Source organism: Chenopodium album, chromosome 14 (genome assembly GCF_948465745.1).
Source record: "Chenopodium album chromosome 14, dcCheAlbu1.1, whole genome shotgun sequence".
Taxonomy (NCBI): domain Eukaryota; kingdom Viridiplantae; phylum Streptophyta; class Magnoliopsida; order Caryophyllales; family Amaranthaceae; genus Chenopodium; species Chenopodium album.
In genome coordinates, this window is record NC_137847.1 from 1689375 (window position 1) to 1706645 (window position 17271).

At 32.0% G+C, this 17271-nt stretch overlaps 3 protein-coding genes across 4 annotated transcripts; 1 reads left to right on the forward strand and 2 right to left on the reverse strand.

Moving 5' to 3' along the window:
• Window positions 1-4053: 4053 nt before the first annotated feature.
• LOC145578489 (uncharacterized) lies at window positions 4054-7794 on the reverse strand. Of its 2 annotated transcripts, none has more exons than XM_081635798.1 (5): window positions 7467-7794; window positions 5344-5600; window positions 5040-5127; window positions 4475-4520; window positions 4054-4388 (listed from the first exon to the last, which is right to left on the reverse strand). In XM_081635798.1, the coding sequence occupies exons 1-5, from the start codon at window positions 7520-7522 to the stop codon at window positions 4335-4337; spliced, it is 501 nt and encodes a 166-aa protein (XP_081491924.1). In that variant the 5' UTR covers window positions 7523-7794; the 3' UTR covers window positions 4054-4334. The 2 variants fall into 2 exon arrangements, with proteins under 2 accessions (XP_081491924.1, XP_081491923.1); XM_081635797.1 differs by having other exon boundaries at window positions 4475-4541.
• A 1724-nt stretch (window positions 7795-9518) lies between these two features.
• On the reverse strand, window positions 9519-13442 carry LOC145578490 (Ribosomal protein L36). The gene is made up of 3 exons (XM_081635799.1): window positions 13280-13442; window positions 10371-10527; window positions 9519-9898 (listed from the first exon to the last, which is right to left on the reverse strand). Exons 2-3 carry the CDS (start codon window positions 10520-10522, stop codon window positions 9748-9750), a joined length of 303 nt encoding a protein of 100 aa, XP_081491925.1. The 5' UTR covers window positions 10523-10527; window positions 13280-13442; the 3' UTR covers window positions 9519-9747.
• Window positions 13443-14262: 820 nt separating this feature from the next.
• LOC145579689 (uncharacterized) lies at window positions 14263-14706 on the forward strand. Its single transcript, XM_081636923.1, has one exon. The coding sequence runs from the start codon at window positions 14263-14265 to the stop codon at window positions 14704-14706; it is 444 nt and encodes a 147-aa protein (XP_081493049.1).
• Window positions 14707-17271: the final 2565 nt, after the last annotated feature.

A 17271-nucleotide genomic window follows, 5' to 3' on the forward strand; every position in this document is an offset into this window, starting at 1 on the left:
TGTGACCACTTGTAAAAGAACAAAGTAACCTTTATAATATTAATTAATAATCCCTTTAATATTGATCGGTAACCCCTTTAATATTGACCGAGTAACCTTTATAACACTGATTAAGTAACACCTGTAACACTGACTAAGTAACTCCTTATGATGGCTGACCACACCGTATAGTTAGCCACATATAAGAATTTGTGATCAACCAAACTAGTCCTCCGTTATTTAAAGATTGCCCCTCATTGTCAGGGTCGTCTCTGACAATTTGGTGGACCTGTTCTAACTATAAAAATTGGGCCCTTAAATTTTTAAAGGTCTATTTTTAAAAGGTTAAAAATATTATTATTATAAAATGACTTTTTTCATTAAAAAAAATGGCTTTTTCTAGTACAATACTACAAATTATAGAGGAAAATATTCATATTAGTAAGTTTAATACGTAGTAATAATTCAATAAAACACGCAAACAAAAACTTTTTAGTTAAAAAATGTCATCCTTCTGTCATTCTTTAAAGTAAAATCCTTAATTATACCGTAAGTTATGATTTTTTTTTTTTAATAAATCAGCGTTTGTTTAAAAAAAATTATGGGCCCTGATTTTTGGGGGCCCTGTTTTGTGGTTGAGAAAAAACATGTCTAAAGCCGGTCCTGCTCATTGTATTTGTATAAATAAACCACAAATTCTCTCTAATTTATAAAATAGCCTTGTTTCATTGTCTATTTTTAAATTATCAAAATTTTATACTTGTAATATAGGTAATGCTCCTACTTGGAGCATTAGAGAGCCTCTAATTATATTGGATTTGAATTAGAAGAATGACATGCATGTGGTACAAGTAAATACGCACTTGAACCTTGTTGTATTTTTCAACCCTCTTAGGGAGACTATCACATCAAATGACATAATCATGTATAAATACATTAAATTGCATGAGTATATAGTATAACCGTGTACATTATTCATTGGACTAATCTCACTTTGTAATTAATTAGTTGATATCAACATCAAACCAAACCAAAAACAAATAAATATGAATGGCTGATTAGCAAAACATTCAATGTACTTTGCCTTGATTAAACAATGTAATTAGCCAATAAAAAAACAAGATTAGCTTCATAACCGCATTGGTTGTTGATGCGTGGTCGTATGTCGGCCTCTCTTAACTATAATAATGATAATTAGCCACTCATTTGATGTAATACTTGCTAATAATGTATGGATTAGGCTTTAAGCTGTTATTCACTTATTTGAGCTTAATTAATTAATTAATTATTAGTGAAGTATATTGGTGACGACCACAACTTAGATTTGAAAACTTGTGCAATAAGTTGTATTGAGAGATGGAGGATGAGAAAAGCATGCATCTACTATTTGTTTGGTTGGGGGAAATAAATAAAGAGTGATAGATATTGCATGCTAATAATAAATTTATGAGAATAATCTTTATGTCAATGTCGATGATAATGCTAATTTTTTCTTAATCAATTCAACCACAACGATAACTCTTAATACCATGTTATAAGATGGACTAACTGATTCAAAAGTTTAAGCTGATGATTTGAATAATTGGTTTTTATATTCTAATCCTTATTGTTATGTAAGTAACTACTTTGAAAGTGATATTGAGTGTAAGAAATTTATGAAGAGATCCGAAAAATGGTTAGATAAGGAGTTTCTTTAGGGTTCATATAGATTATTGACAAGTAACTTATCTTGTAAAATTTTATACAGCTACATTCTATTTACTCAAATGACTTGATATGATATTCTTCTCAATTTTTGATTTGTTTTAGTTTATTAAAATGGATAAATAATTTTTTTTAAAATTAGTCGGAGTAATTATAAATATTTTTCAAAATAAAGCAAATAAAGCAAAGTTGAGATTGTTTTTTTTTTTTTGAAAATATTATTATAAAATAGAGTAGCTATTAACCATATATTTTCCCCCAAATTAATATTGGTTGTGTTTTTCTATGTTATCACCTATATAAGGACTATAACGTAATGTGAAGTCGTGTATCGGCGTATAGATTGTATACAACTATACAGCGTGATAATTGATAATGCATACTTATCCTAAGAGTTCAAATGACACCTATTTCAAAATGAAACAACTCCTTTTAAAAAAAAGAAGTTTTGGACTTGATTCTATGTGTTGAATACTTCTAATCTAATATCCTCTTTTAGAAAAATTCATAATGTTATCATCTACATCAGCAAAAAGCACAAAATTCTGCATGATGATAGGGTCAGTTATTTAGACAACAATGGCCAATGTACATTGAACAAGAAATGAAGGTTTGGCATGAATATGGCATGCAAAAAATAAAATAAAATTATATATTATATAAAATAAATAAAAATAAAACTATGATTTTGTGGGGCCCTTTTGTAGGGCATGGACTAAAGAGGAAGAATGGCATGTGATTTGGAAGGATAGAAAGAGAGGAAAACAATTTTAGCCAGGATCACAGAATCTGTGTTATTGACTGACATCTTCATTAAAACCAAAAAAAATCGTTTAAAACAATATTTTGCATAAATAATTACAAGAAAAAGGAAGATAAAAACTTAAAAATGAAGCCAAATTCATGGAATTTCTTGGGATAAAGTGTAGTTTGAATGGATCACCTACTATTTTAGCTACCTTGATTTATTATGGTTTTATATTAGAATCTCGTAAATGAGGAAAATCATCAGTTGATAATATTATACTTGTAGTGCACAATACGGATCTTTGTTTGTTGAGATCGTTTAACAGGACAGGTGTTTTGGATGTAGGTACGTTGCACGGCTACATTTTCGATAAATTAGGGGCGTAATAATGTACGAGCAAAGATATAACATATGATGTTGATAAGTATTGAACATTTAAGAGCAAACGTTTTATGTTATAAACCAAATTTTGTGTATTTAAGCATAAATATTGGAAATAAAATCATAAATATGATTAAACAAAAATCATTTACAAAGTATTTTACAAGTTTATACGTAACAGTCTATATTATTACGTATATATCAATTGGATTATAAGAATTTGTCTACACTAGGCCGTATTTTAATTAGGCAAAAACTAACAAGCGTCTCAATGGCGTTAGATAAGAGAACTAAGGCTCTGTTCTCATCAGATTATTTTCAGTTCAGTTCATTTCAGTTCAACTCTAATAAGTTCAGTTTAGCTCTAATAAGTTTAGTTTAGTTTAGTTCAGTTCAGCTCTAATAAGTTTAGTTTAGTTTAGTTTAGTTCAGTTCAATTCAGCTTTAATAAGTTCAGTTCAGTCAATGAGAACAGGCCCTAAAAGTGAAAATATTAAATTAAAATTAACATTAATTACACCGATCGACTCGTGATTTTGTCATATATTCCTAACTTAATACGGAGTACTATTTTAAGTAATATATTAATTACTTATTTAACGTCGGGCGCTCATCCTTCTTATTATTAGGTGTCTCAATAATAATTGATCACTTTTTATGTTAAGTGAGCTGAACTTTGAGTACTTTCTTTTTAATATAATGCTTAAATATGCCTTTTCTAAATAATGGATGTCTCAATAATAATGGTTGTGATAATATAACTCATTTCTTATAAAATTCCCCATTCAATAATTCCAAGAACTAGTTCACTAGTAAATTGTGAAAGGAGAGACAATTTGGTAATTCCATTTGAAGATGACCGGATCCAAATTGAATTGAATAACTCATCACCTAAATATAACCCAAAAGGCCAATATAAATGACATCAAACCAAATCCTATCTAAATGGCTTGTTGACACTGTTAAATACAAGTTTGGGCCGCACCACAAATCAAGAGAAAGGTCCACTTCACAAGTCCAAAGAAAATTCCATCGTAAAACCATATGACAATAGGAGAAGCAGTCCCTTAGCGTTATAAAGTGTTTAACTCTCTCTTCTTTTCTAAATATGGGATACTTACATGTATTATTTGGTAGGATATACTTCAACAAACACATATACTCAATATTGGCAAAAAAGGAGAAATCATTATGTAACACGATTTTTGGTGTTCTAAGACAAAATATATCATGTAGATGTATGTTCTGAGTAACATCACAGTATGCTTAATTAATCTTTGTTTGTATTTAAGAGCATAAATGAGAAATACCAGTCCATAATACAACGCAATTTAGCAACAGAACTGGAAATGAACGTTGTGAACTACAGTAGGAAAAACAAAGCATACATGGGTATATAAATTAGCTATGTTAATCAACATCTATACATTGGTTATGAGGCTTCTTTGCTTACAAATTCTCCTAAGAATCCACAATTCGAAGTATCAAGAAACTGAAATTTGTTATCTACACTTCATGTCTTTCAGTCATACAATCCTTCCTGCTCCCATACATCAACTAGAAAATCTACCATTTCCTGCCACTCCAAAAACAGTATACTGTAAGCACTAACTGACAGTCATGGCATGGAAAAAAGGCCAATCTTTGTAAAAGAAAGCTTACCGATAAAGGGATGGGCCTCCTGAATCTCTCCCTGGAGCTAAGCAAGCTGTCATACGTAGCATTTAGACTGTGAAACACGTGTTTCTATGATGGTAAGAAAATATATTCCATATTGCTAACGACTGATAAAGTCGCAGCTGAACACTTTGTAGGATCATATGTATGTATTAAGAATGACCAGTTATTCGTTACTCACGAGTTACTTTGTGTAAGTTTTGTTCTTTTTCACCAAAGTTTCAGGTTGAGTAAGATCAAATGTGTATTAATAAGTTCAAATATGGAATTTCAGATGAAAACAAACTAAGGCTAATTATAACGTATGCAAAGACAGACTGCTTCTAGTTATCATGCACATTTGCTTCTCAATCACGAGCCCCTAAGGCCACAGTTTTTCATTTGTGGAAAAAGGATAATTTTTATTAATTTCATTGCAGTTTTGATACGTATATGTGATGATATTAAAGGAAATAGCGGCATTTGAAGGGCGTTGGGGTGGGGAGGAACATAATCCAGCAGACGAGTAACGTAAGTGACTGATATCATGTGCTTTAGAAAAGGTAATAACCTGATTGCTGGTCCTATGCTTTGATGATCTTCATTTGATTTTGTGGCTCCAATCCACTGAAGACGGATTTGAGTCCAGAGAAGAAGACCTGCAGACAAGAAATCATCAAAAAATAAAAAAAAAACAATTCCCCAGAGAAATTAATGAAAGTAGTTATTTACAGCCCTTGAAATGATTGTCTTGTGACATTGCAGCCCACCCAGAGGTGAATGTGGACCGCTTGCAAAACAACAGTGATTTAGGGGAGGAGCTTCCAGTAGAGATACTACAGTAAAAAAAAAAAAAAAAAAAAAAATACACTTGCCAGGATTTACGAAATCAGTGTGGCAGTGCATGCTTGCTGATCCGATATCAGAAAGAAAACTGACATTCGATGTACTGAGTGAAGAAATGCTTCGTTGTGATAGACCAATCGGGTTGTCCAAATCACCGGTGCTGGTACCCCAAAAGTCATCCGAAAGATTTTGTTTCTCCACCACCTGTCCCTGGCATTGTAGTCCTTTTGTCGGATAATCATCTACAGGAGTGTGTGTTGGTTTTGCACAGCCTCCCAAACAGCTACTGCGCTGTCCAAAACAGATTCATGAATATGTACAAGCACATACTGGATTCAATTTTCGCCAAACATATCATACTGGATTCATTTAAGAAATTCAGGAATTACCAAAAAACACAAGACAAATCGATCAACATGAACAACAACGTGAGAGTCAAACGGAACCTCAATGGTAGAGCTCCCACCTTCCAACCAAGGAGTTGGGGATTTGGTTCTTACCTCCCCTTGAGTTGGGAGCTATTGTATTCAGAAGTTTGATTCTCCTTAGAACTCTTAACAAAAGAAAAATAGACACGGGTGCTAATCTAGATCTCTGGCATCATAGAAGCCAAAATCTCATGTCTATCTTAGAAAAAGATCCCACCAAACCCAAACTACCAAAGCATCACAATATATGGAAATTCCCAAGGGACTTTCACGACGTCATACTAAGTTGCTTATCGAAGGTAACACCAGTAGTTATGAACTTATAACAGTAGTTATGAACAAATTGCACTAATGATTAGAGTACTTAGATTTTAAAGGCAATTTGTCTTCAGTTGATACTGAAACAACTGAACACACAGGAAGCAGATAAAGAGATGACAACTTTTAATAGAAAGAAGATTGTAATCCTGATAGATTTATTTTGAATTGTATCCCTACGGATGTGATAGATTGATTAATAACATGCCATTCAAACATAGTACAAATTATAGGTTACACTCTAATGCAAAATGATATATAAAAGGATTCAAAAAGATTAAGAACCATCAAATTGGTACATTGAACTTACAGATCATTTAAATAATAAAAACAGCACCGCAATTGTTAGAGAATACAGAACAACATGACTACAATAACTAAGCAGATAGCACCATATGTAAAACTGCAGCTGAATTAGAGTACTTCTGACCTGGTGAAAGGCAGGAATGTTCACCTAGCACATACAGGAAGTAATTAATAAGCGATACAAGCATGCATACAGCCACAACTCCACAAGTCAACACGTTTGATGTTAATATGATTATCAATGAGTTAGCATAGATGTTTTTGCCTCTTAGGGCTCTAAAGCGCGAATGGAAACCACCATTTAGTTTAAAAAATGAACCTAGGAAGCTTTTCATCTAACATGAAACTAACTGTTAATCCCCTAGGCCAAAACAACCATGACCTTTTCCTCATAATCAGTAGAGTTCTTTATTGTGCTCATTTCATATAGCTCAAATACACCTTTCAACAACAGTCTAGGAAGCTGTAAATCAATGGTTCTCGAGATCAGCAATTTACGAATCGCACATGATCACAGAGTGACACTCTCAGTACTATATCATAAGCAATTAGCTAGCTGCAGCCTGCAGGGCCAATCTTTTAGCTTAAAGAATCTTTCAAATTGAGTGTCTCAAGGAAGTGTATGGTAAATCACACTTAGTTTAGTTCAAATTGCAAGTGAAAGTAGGCATTTGGCAGACCTAATATCAGAAATCTGCTTCCTTTCATACACAACATGCAGCTTAAATTAGCCACCAGAGTTTTCTTAGTCAATAAACTATCTCCATCACCATTAAAAGACATTAACAACTATTAACATATGCAATTGAGCATCACCAATTCAGCTAAAATATCAACTAATCCAAATTTACAGTCCCAACAGTAAACCCACCAAAAAAAAAATAAAAAAAAAATTGAAAACACAAAAAAAATTCATATACATGTAAAAAACAAAAATTATTTAAGCAGACCCATATCCTAAAGTTATCTAAGAGGGGAATAACAGTATAAAATCATGAAATACAGTGCATAAATTAATTACAATTATTTAATAAAATGAATTATTGAAAAAAAGTTGTGAACTTTGAAATCAGAAAGAAAATTAGAAGAAGGTAGCATACCCTATGCAAGCAAGGAAGCTGTTGATCCAAGAAGTAAACGAGTCATAAACAGTCATTGAAACAAACCCAGAAACCAATCTGTGTAATTGAATGAATAAAGGGTTTAAGAAACCCAGGAAAAAAAATAGTTGATGGAGCTTGTTTTAGTATAGATGATTATATTTTTGGGGGAATTTTTGAAATAATTGAGAATTCAGAAAGACAAAATATTTGATGATGACAGAGATTATTGAATCAATTGTAGAAGAGCTGGATGAGATTAATTGGATTATACTATTCTCTGAGTTTTGTTTTGATTGGCCCTTGGCCTTTTGGGTTATTGAGTAGTTCAATTGGGTTGTCGTTTTCTGTCCTATCTTCTTCCAGTCTTCAACAAGTATCATAGTAAGTAATCCATTTTATTAATTACTACCTGTGCAACTTTGGGGTATTATTTGTGAGATATAAAATATTTCAAAATTGCAACTAATATGAAACGAAGCTAGTAATTGAAATTATTATAGTGTGTAAGTGAACCGAATCGATCAATAAACTAGTCAGGTCCGAACTCGGTTGAAGCTCGTTCATGTTTATTTATTTAATAAATCAGCCGAACTAGAACAAATTGAAGCTCGTTTAATAAATAAGCTTGAACACAAACATATATATGCTCGTTCAGATAAGTTCATGAAAAACTCGTCTATTTATTTTCACGAACTACTCGTTTATTTATGTTCACGGATATTGATTTATTCACATTTGTTAATTTAATTATTAAGTTTGTAATTAAGACTTAATTATTATGCAAGTTTTGAGATTTTCAAATGTTAAAAGTACAAAGTTCGTTTATTATCAAGCTCGTTCATAAAGCACTCGTTTATCAACTCATTTAATAAACGAGTTGTTCGTGAACCGTTTGTGGACATATATTGTACTAAGTGAACCGAGTTTGAGCAGATTTTTGAGCTCGCTTGAAAGCTTGAAATCATGCTCGGACTCACCTGAGTTAAATGAACTGAATGTGAACAAGATAGTACTCGGCTTGGCTCAGCTCATTTACACCCCTAAGTGTGTGTTTTTTTTGGTATAAAGAATTACAAAGACGGTAATGTATTTGAGATTTAATATTTGGGTTTTCACTGTTGGTATTCACCTCCAAGATTACTAAGTTTAGTTGACATCGAGCTAGTTAATTTTAGGCCAATAATCTTAATCGATCCTTATCAAAATAGAAAAGGTTGAAAAGAGGACGACCCTAAGCGTGAAATTAAATAGGATTAAATGTTAATCCAACCTAACCTTTATTACTGTACTATAAGACAAAAGGATAAAGATGAAGTAGAAATTTCAATCTTTGACTTTATTTGTGGAAAGAGTTGGGTGTTCAAAGTCTTATAGAGCAAGTTGGGTGTTCAAAGTCTTTGTGTGTTAAACACTAATGAGAAGAAAAAGAAAAGTATAAAAGTAAACAAAAGGTAAAGAACACTACTTTATCTCCTTAACAGAAATAAAAGAAGAAACTCTTAGAGCTAGCTTAATTGGCTGTTAACATCAAAATCTAGGTAAAAGGTTGGGCACTGAGATAATGGATGGTAATATTCTATCCTCAAGGCTTTAGGCTTGTATGTTTCACGTTTATGTTAAAAATGAATTAATATAATAACATTAGATAAAAAAAAAATCATAAAAAGTTAGTGACAAAAATATGAATAGATTATCAACCCAATAATAATTACATTAATGACATTTAGGTTTATATATTTCTAATTAAAAAAAAAATAATCAAAATTATATATTTGTATAACAGTACAATAATTTTGCAACACCTTTCATATACATCGAGGTGCACAAAGATAGGGGCATCCATGGGTGGGCTTTTACTCATTTGATATTTTTTTTTTTTTTGGTACTCATTTTCATATTTTAAAATGAACTGAAAATGTCTTTGGATACACCTTGCACCTGAATGTATATAATTTTTATTTTTAGTAATGCTGAGGGACGACAAAAAGAAGTTTGACAAAATATTGAGAACTGAGGTAGTAGTATTTACTTAACAGCAAGAATATAATAAGCAGAAAATACAAATTTCACATCAAAATGCTCCAATTTTGAGAAAAAATGAGTAGTTTAGAGCAAGAGAAGTCAAAGCATAGGACATACAGAGAATAAGCAAATACTAAAAGGTGAAATGCTATGGCTGATACGTACAAAATTGTCATTAGCTAAAAAAGTTTATGCAATTGTAATAGAAATTTCAGTGTATATAATTCCTTGGGTACTTGTCAAAATTGCTAATTACTTAATTGCCTTTCTTGAACAGAAGTGAAGCAATAGCATCCCTCCAACCAAACAGTGCAGCAGGCTGCTGTACTTTAGGCAAAGCAGACGCCAAACCAATGCGCAAGCTTGGACTGTTTGAAATCAATGGCTTTGAACTTATATCAGCAGGCCTGCATGTTCAATATGACAAGTTATTAGAGCACCATTGATGCTTTCAATATGAGAAAGGCAGCTACTTAAACTTACATAAATACTGTCTCGACTTCATGCCAATTAATATTCTCTCTAAAACAAATTCATTATCATTTGCTACACATTTTTCACTTTTCAGTAATTGCAAGTATTATTCATCAAGTGATACACGTGTTAATTACGTATAAGCTGCAGTATATACACCAAATATGATAGTCCTTGAATGACAAACCAGATGGGAAACTCTGACATGTATAACTACATGGAGGGGGCCAACCTTCCATCTTACTCAATATTGTTTACTAAGATGAAATGCCGAGGCAAATGATTAGTTGCCCAAAGTTACAAAGTCCAAAATACTGATCAGGATTCTCAATTCTCTATACAAACTTCAGCAGCTGAACAAAAAACATAGACTGAAACAGAGAGGAGATGCAGTGGATTACATACGTGTTTATAAGCGGCCCTTCATGAGCAAAAGTTGAGAAGCCTTGTCGCTGCTTGTGCTTGGGTTTAGCACTGCAAAGTACATACACACGACCACGACGTTTGACCACCTTGCAAAACTCACACATCTTCCTTACTGATGACCGCACCTTCATGGTTACTGCATTTGTAATTTTTGTAAGGGAAATTCTTCAAATTAATGGAAGAGATTAGTATTAAGTATTAACCCACCACCACCCCCCCCTCCCCCAAGGAGACGTCTTACTGACACGCTGATCTACAAAAGATTCTGTGCTATCCCCCTCCCCAATTTTATAAACAAACGAAAGAGCCCTGGGAGGTCTTTGAGGAGGGTTCCCAAAGGCAGATCATAACACATGTTTCAAGATCCATTAAGAAACATCTAATATGAACCTCACACATGGACGCAGCCTGACAGGTGTTCACATGTCATATTAGGAATATATTGAACAGTAAACATAGGTGTTTCATCAGTATAATGAGTTTAGCACAACTACAAGTCTATTGTCCACAATAATTCCACTTATACTTCGTATTACTACCTCTACATATTATGTGTAGCTTTTGGGTATTATTTGTGAGATATAAATAATTCAAAAGTTGCACATAATATGTAATAGAGATAGTATGTAATTGACATGGCACTATGCTTTTCAAGCAAATGATGCAATCAATGAAGGTACTAGAACATCATCTTATCAAGAAAATCTGTATTGAAATTGAAGATTTCAGTGTTACTATAACAAATTTTCTCCAGGCTTCAAAAATCAAAATTTACCAAAGGGCTAATAATTTCAATTGTAAAGTAAGTGTTGAATAAATCCTTTCCACAGTACTTAACTCAATATTTCGCATCCCTGAACCCTGTGATCACCCTCAAATCAAGGCCTGAGTTAACATATTTGAATATATAACGACTTCATCTCAATCCTGTCTTCCTTTTGTCTCTCAGCCTTGGTCTAATAATTATAGGCACCTCTCTTTTATAAGGGATAGGATCCACTGATCCAGTGCCACTTAACTCCAAACAACTGTTTCCAAAGCCAGAGGACTGCTAGTTCTAAGATCTCTGCAAAATGTCTTAATTTTACAAAACTCTACAGTATAAAAAAAAAAAAAAAAAAAAAAAAAAAAAAAAAACCATAGAGGCTAGACAAAACTACTCCTAAAACAGACTGACAAACAATGTTTAGGTTAATGCACGTCAAGATTTTCAGACTGGAAAATGTGGTAGCACTAACCAAAAAGGACAATTTTAGCCATAATAAATTTCTGAGGATAGGGAAGAGATGTAAGGTGTTACAGACAGTGTTATTATCAGATTGATTATTAAGAAACTCGACAACAGTGTACATAGTATTCCTTATCAATGTGAGCAGAAACACAGCTGCAGTGCAGCCAGCCAGGTTGCCATAGCCAGGGCAAGAATTCGTCTAGTCCTTTAATCTTAGTTGGCCTTTTCATGTACAGAAATTTTTTTGCTGCCTTCTGTGTTGACATAAAGACGCTCAACTGCTCAAGTGATTGACAAAGAACTAGGGCTAGGTTACAAAATTCAACCTTAAATCTCAGATGTATGAAGCCCTTCCATTTCACAAAGCACAACAAAGAGATGTTAGGTGCACATATAACGGTTTTTTAAAGCGTTGGAGTTTATCTATGGTCTTTATTGATCACCATGGGATTAACCAAAGTTAACACAATAACAATGTAAACAAGCATCCCACAACTAAAACAAATCTGTGAGATCTTTACAGAAAATTGCAAATGCAATGTCTCTTCTGCCACTTCAACTAATTTAACACTCCTATTCCTCAAAAAGGATAGATGAAAGCAGAGCTTAAGTGAGCATCATAATCCCAAATTTCCAATATAGACTATGTACGTGGTTGTTTCTATATCCCTAACTCCTATTAACCAAAACATTTGCAAATATTTCAACATATTTCATGCCAACCTAATCTAAAACCTCCAAAAAAGTAATGTACCATGGGACACTAAATGTTCAAGTACTTGGACTTCCCACTCGCACTCCTCCATTAATCAATAGATAGAGCATACTCCATATGCAGGCATTTAGTGATTGACACTCAGTTACCTCTAACAAACCACACTAAGACCTTTCAAGTGGAGCTTTACCAGAATTACTACATACTTGAGCAGCTATAACACTCAAGCTTATGAGGTTATACTAATATCAATCCACCCAAATAAACTACAAATCCTCTAATAGCACAACTATTGCACCTATCAAGATCAGTGACAAGCAAGCGCCTCGGTTGAAAGAGGCTTTGAAATTGTTAGTGCATCGCTCATTGAGAAACTTTGCAACTTAATTCACTTAATCTCTAGTATCCAACCTCAGTCCATTCCATTCCATCCATTTAAATGGGCATGTAAAGCATCAAAATTTAAAAATGCATCTTTGAAGAGAATCTCATACAGAAAACAGCAATTGCCAAAATTAAATAAGGACTAATAAATTCATCCCAGAACCCTAAAATTGAATTCTAATCACAGAATTTACAACAGAAAAATTAACATTCGCTCAGATTTTACATTTTCATTATATTTTAATCAATCTTTGAATAACCCTTATACCCAGATTATTATCCAAGTATATTTCTCAAAAGGGTTCGACAAAATTATTATCGAATTCAACAATTTTATTTTTTACACCCATCAAATTTATTTCACTAATTTGCACAAGTTATTCAGAACCCCTTATCTAATTTAAATTTAACAATTTAAGAATTCAAGTAATAATAATAATAATAAATAATAATAATAATAATAATAATAATAATAATAATAATAATAATAATAATAATAATAATAATAATAATAATAATAATAATAATAATAAAGCAGATCATGAAAGATGATATTACCTGATTGATTACAAAGATCAAAGCTCACCTCCTTGAACTTAGCTTCTAATTTCCACGAGCTCAGAAAATTGTAGGGTTTTTCCAATTTTTCCAGAATTAGTTAAAATGGAGTTTTTAGACTTTCTAAACAAAAAAATATGGGCTTCATAACTGTTTTTCCTTTCATCTATTCTTTTGGGCCATTTCATGCTTCTAATATTATTTGGGTCATCTTTATTTGTTGCATTTTGTAAAATTTCATGTACTGGTAATAGGGGTGGCAATCCGGGCCAGCAGGTCCAGTAATATTCATTTTAAGCGTATAAGATTGACATAATTCCGATGTGGGTACCTTACTACCTTGTTGATCACAAGTATTATATATGTAAACGTGAAACTAAAAATGTTGCAATTACAATTGCTCTTTGATGTAAGTAGGTTAGTTGGTCAAAGATTGACTATTTACCCTTCGTAAAAGGTGGGAATGTCTCTCTCAGACCCAATAGATTATTTATTTTTATCTTTTTATATGTATTTTCTGGATGTATCCTAGATTATTCTAAACTTGGGTATGCATGCAGGATTGCAGGGAACAATGAATAAAAATGCAAATATGAGTAGGGATGTAGGATGTTCATGTGTTGTCCAAGCCCAAATTATTTTTTGTAATTGCAATTTTGGTACTTGGTAGTTTGTTAATTACTTTGAGGGAATTGAACATATAGAAAATTTGACATTTTTCCAATCAATTAAAAAAAAAAAGGGGGGGTAGTAAAGGACCCGTTTTGAAGCCTTGAACTTGTTGTACGCCTAAAAGAGTAAAAGGGCTAATACTAATGGTTTGTGCAAGAGTCCTTTTTTTATGTTAGTGGTCCAATTAGGGTATGGGCCTAAATATATAAATAGACTAGACATGATCACATGATCCATTGTTATATCTACTGTAGTTGTTTCTGTTTAATGGATTCCTTTCAAGAAGAAGAAAAAAATTACAATAAGGATTAATGACTTGTTTAGTTCACCTTATTTTTGCTAATCTGGTGGTCAAAAGAAATGAGAAAGGTGAAGTCTTGTTTGCTGCTACAAGAAGGGTGCGAAGCTACTGGCAGCCGATTATTGCAGTAGGGAAGGCTATGACTATGGCAGCAAGATTAGCTAAGCGTTTTGGAGTTACAAATGTGATCTTTGAAACAGACTGTCTCTCTTTGGTTTCTCGTCTTACCAGCTCTTCGATTCATTTTACAGACCTTGATGCTATCCTTGAAGATGTACTCTCTCTTAGTTCGTCCTTTGATTTCGTCTTTTGGTCGCATGTCAAAAGGGATGGGAATTTTGTTGCCCACCACCTTGCTAGATTAGTGCCTTTTGGTGTCAAACAAGTTTGGGTTAGTCATTGTCCTTGTGAGATTACCCCGTATGTTTTGTCGGACTCTTTGTCCCTTGATTAATAAAGCACTTTTCTAGCGTTTTCTCAAAAAAAATAAAAAAAAATAAAAATAAAAAAATTGTCGATCTGAATTTATCTGATCTGATCAAATTGTCTGATTTGACCAAACTTTGACCTTAAGTGAACGATAATTTATAAGGAAAAAAATATATCAAGTGAGGTCTTGTTAGATTTGTGATAATGTGTATTTTATTAATATGTAATTTTTATAATTATTTTCATTACGATATTAAAGATATTTAGCGATAAAAAATTGTAAATAAAATATGATATGATCTAAACTTATTTTTTCTGATATGATCTAAACTGAACTTATTTTTTTATGAAATAAGTAAAAATAAGTTGAATAAAACAAGGCCTAAGTGAGTGATGTTTCAAAATATAATGTTACTTTCAACCTTTTATGTGGACTAATTTAAAAGTTGAATTTAATACTTCTTATATAAATTGTAATATTACCTTAGAAGAATTACTTATTATTTTTTATATATTCTAGCAAGGTTTATTCTGTTTGCCTTTCTACCATTTCGATTATTAATACAGTAAGTTTTTGTTAGAAGGCGGGAAAAAATATTTTGGTCGAACCGGTTAGATTTTTGTTTTTACTTTAACCACCATTGTTTTTAACCTAATCAAGTTTTTGAACCTAAGACACTGTATTTTTGTATCCGTCTATGTAAAATCTTACGAGTTTGGGACGCATCCGCAAACCAAGAGAGAAAGTCCAATTTACAAGACCAAATAAGGTTTCATCCCAAAACCATATGGCAATAGGAGGTTTAGTCATTTGGCCTAATAAAAGTGTTTAACTCTCTCAACTTTAATCAACATAAAACGCTTACATGTGTTATTTGATTGGATATACTTCAACAACAACGTTAAACACTGCGCCGAGAGGGGTACGCCATGACATAAATGATGCAACCACTATGCAGGACTGCAGGAGTCATAAGATTTCAACAATGTTAGTTAAGGAGTGGTTTGTGGTAGGGTATCCCATAAAAAATATGCCCCGACAATAAACCTCCACAAGTAGAGGAATTGGGTCATTAACTTGCCTTAGCTTGAACTATATAATATGTAAATGGACCCTCATATACTTCATATCTTAGCTGTAACATTACTAATTTAAGAATTATTATTTGTTATTCTTAGAATGCTACATATTAAATTAATAACTATTAAAGAGAAATATAAACATGAAAAGTACAATAAGGGGAAAAAAAATGTGAGTTACGATTTTGTTATGAAATGTGACAAAGGTGTAAAGATATAACCACTTTGAGGTTGGTTCTTGTGGTCATTAGCCTCATCACATGGGTTATGTCAGGCTAGAGGGGGGGGGGGGGGGGGGGAGGGCAAGTGGATCAATTACAAGACAATATTTCATCATCTTAAATCTTGTTACTCTTTAATTATTATGGGAATGTTTAGTCAAACACACTCTAAATAATAATTAATAATTTAGGAGTAAAGATATTGTTTTGCAAATCTCAATTATAGAAAAGTTTGTTAAGCAAAGTACTTTTGAATAAAACAATTGAATTTAAACTTAATTAGTAATGAACTAATAGTCTAATAATATGCATGTCAGCTAATTTGGTTTATTAAAGAGGTATTTAAAGCTTATAATTGATTTTCATCTATATTTATCATTATCTTTTTTTATAGGGGGTGTGTTTGGTTTATTAAACTATTACTGGAGGTATTTAAAACTTATAATTGAATTTCATCTATATTTATCATTTTTTTTTTATATAGGGATGTTTGGTTTATCAAATTAAAATGGATTGGTATGGAATCCTATACTAGCGAGGTGTATATAAGTCTAAAACTCATACTACCCATTACTAAAAACTTCAACCAAACAACAAAAAAGAAAAGAAAAAAAAAAAAAAGAATGGGTTCTAACTCCACTTTAACCCATTTCAAATGATTTAACCAAATGATCCCATAGTTCTTTATACATCAAAATAATAATAGATAATACAAAAACAAAAGGCATTATTCAATTCATATCTATTAATGCCCATTTTTTTAAATTCATTTTTATGAGTTGGAAAGGAGTGTTTTATATATTAGGAAGTTTTGATCATAATTAACACCTACATAATGAATAATGAAAAAGCTAATTAAGTCCAGTCGATGAATCATGTAGTAGGTTCATGTATGTTGCAAATGTAAATAATCCCTCCGTTTCATAATGTTAGTCCTATATAATATTTTGGGCGTTTTAAAAAAATACACCCATATTAAATATATTTCATTTATAACTTGATTTTTTTTTGAATTAATAAGTTGTAGATTGATGACATGACTCTAAGTAAGGAAATCTTTACCTTAAATTATACAATTATGACTTGTGCTTTCCTAATAAAAAATTTAAGAAGTTAAATAAGGTAAACTAATTATGAATTATGTTGCACTTTAATGTTAGATTCCAATATATATTTCTTTTCTTATTTTATGTGATTTATTCCATATGGGACTAACATTATGAAACGGAGGGAGTAATATTATTGGGTGGTCTATTAACAAAGTTTACAACCAATAATTATATTTGCTA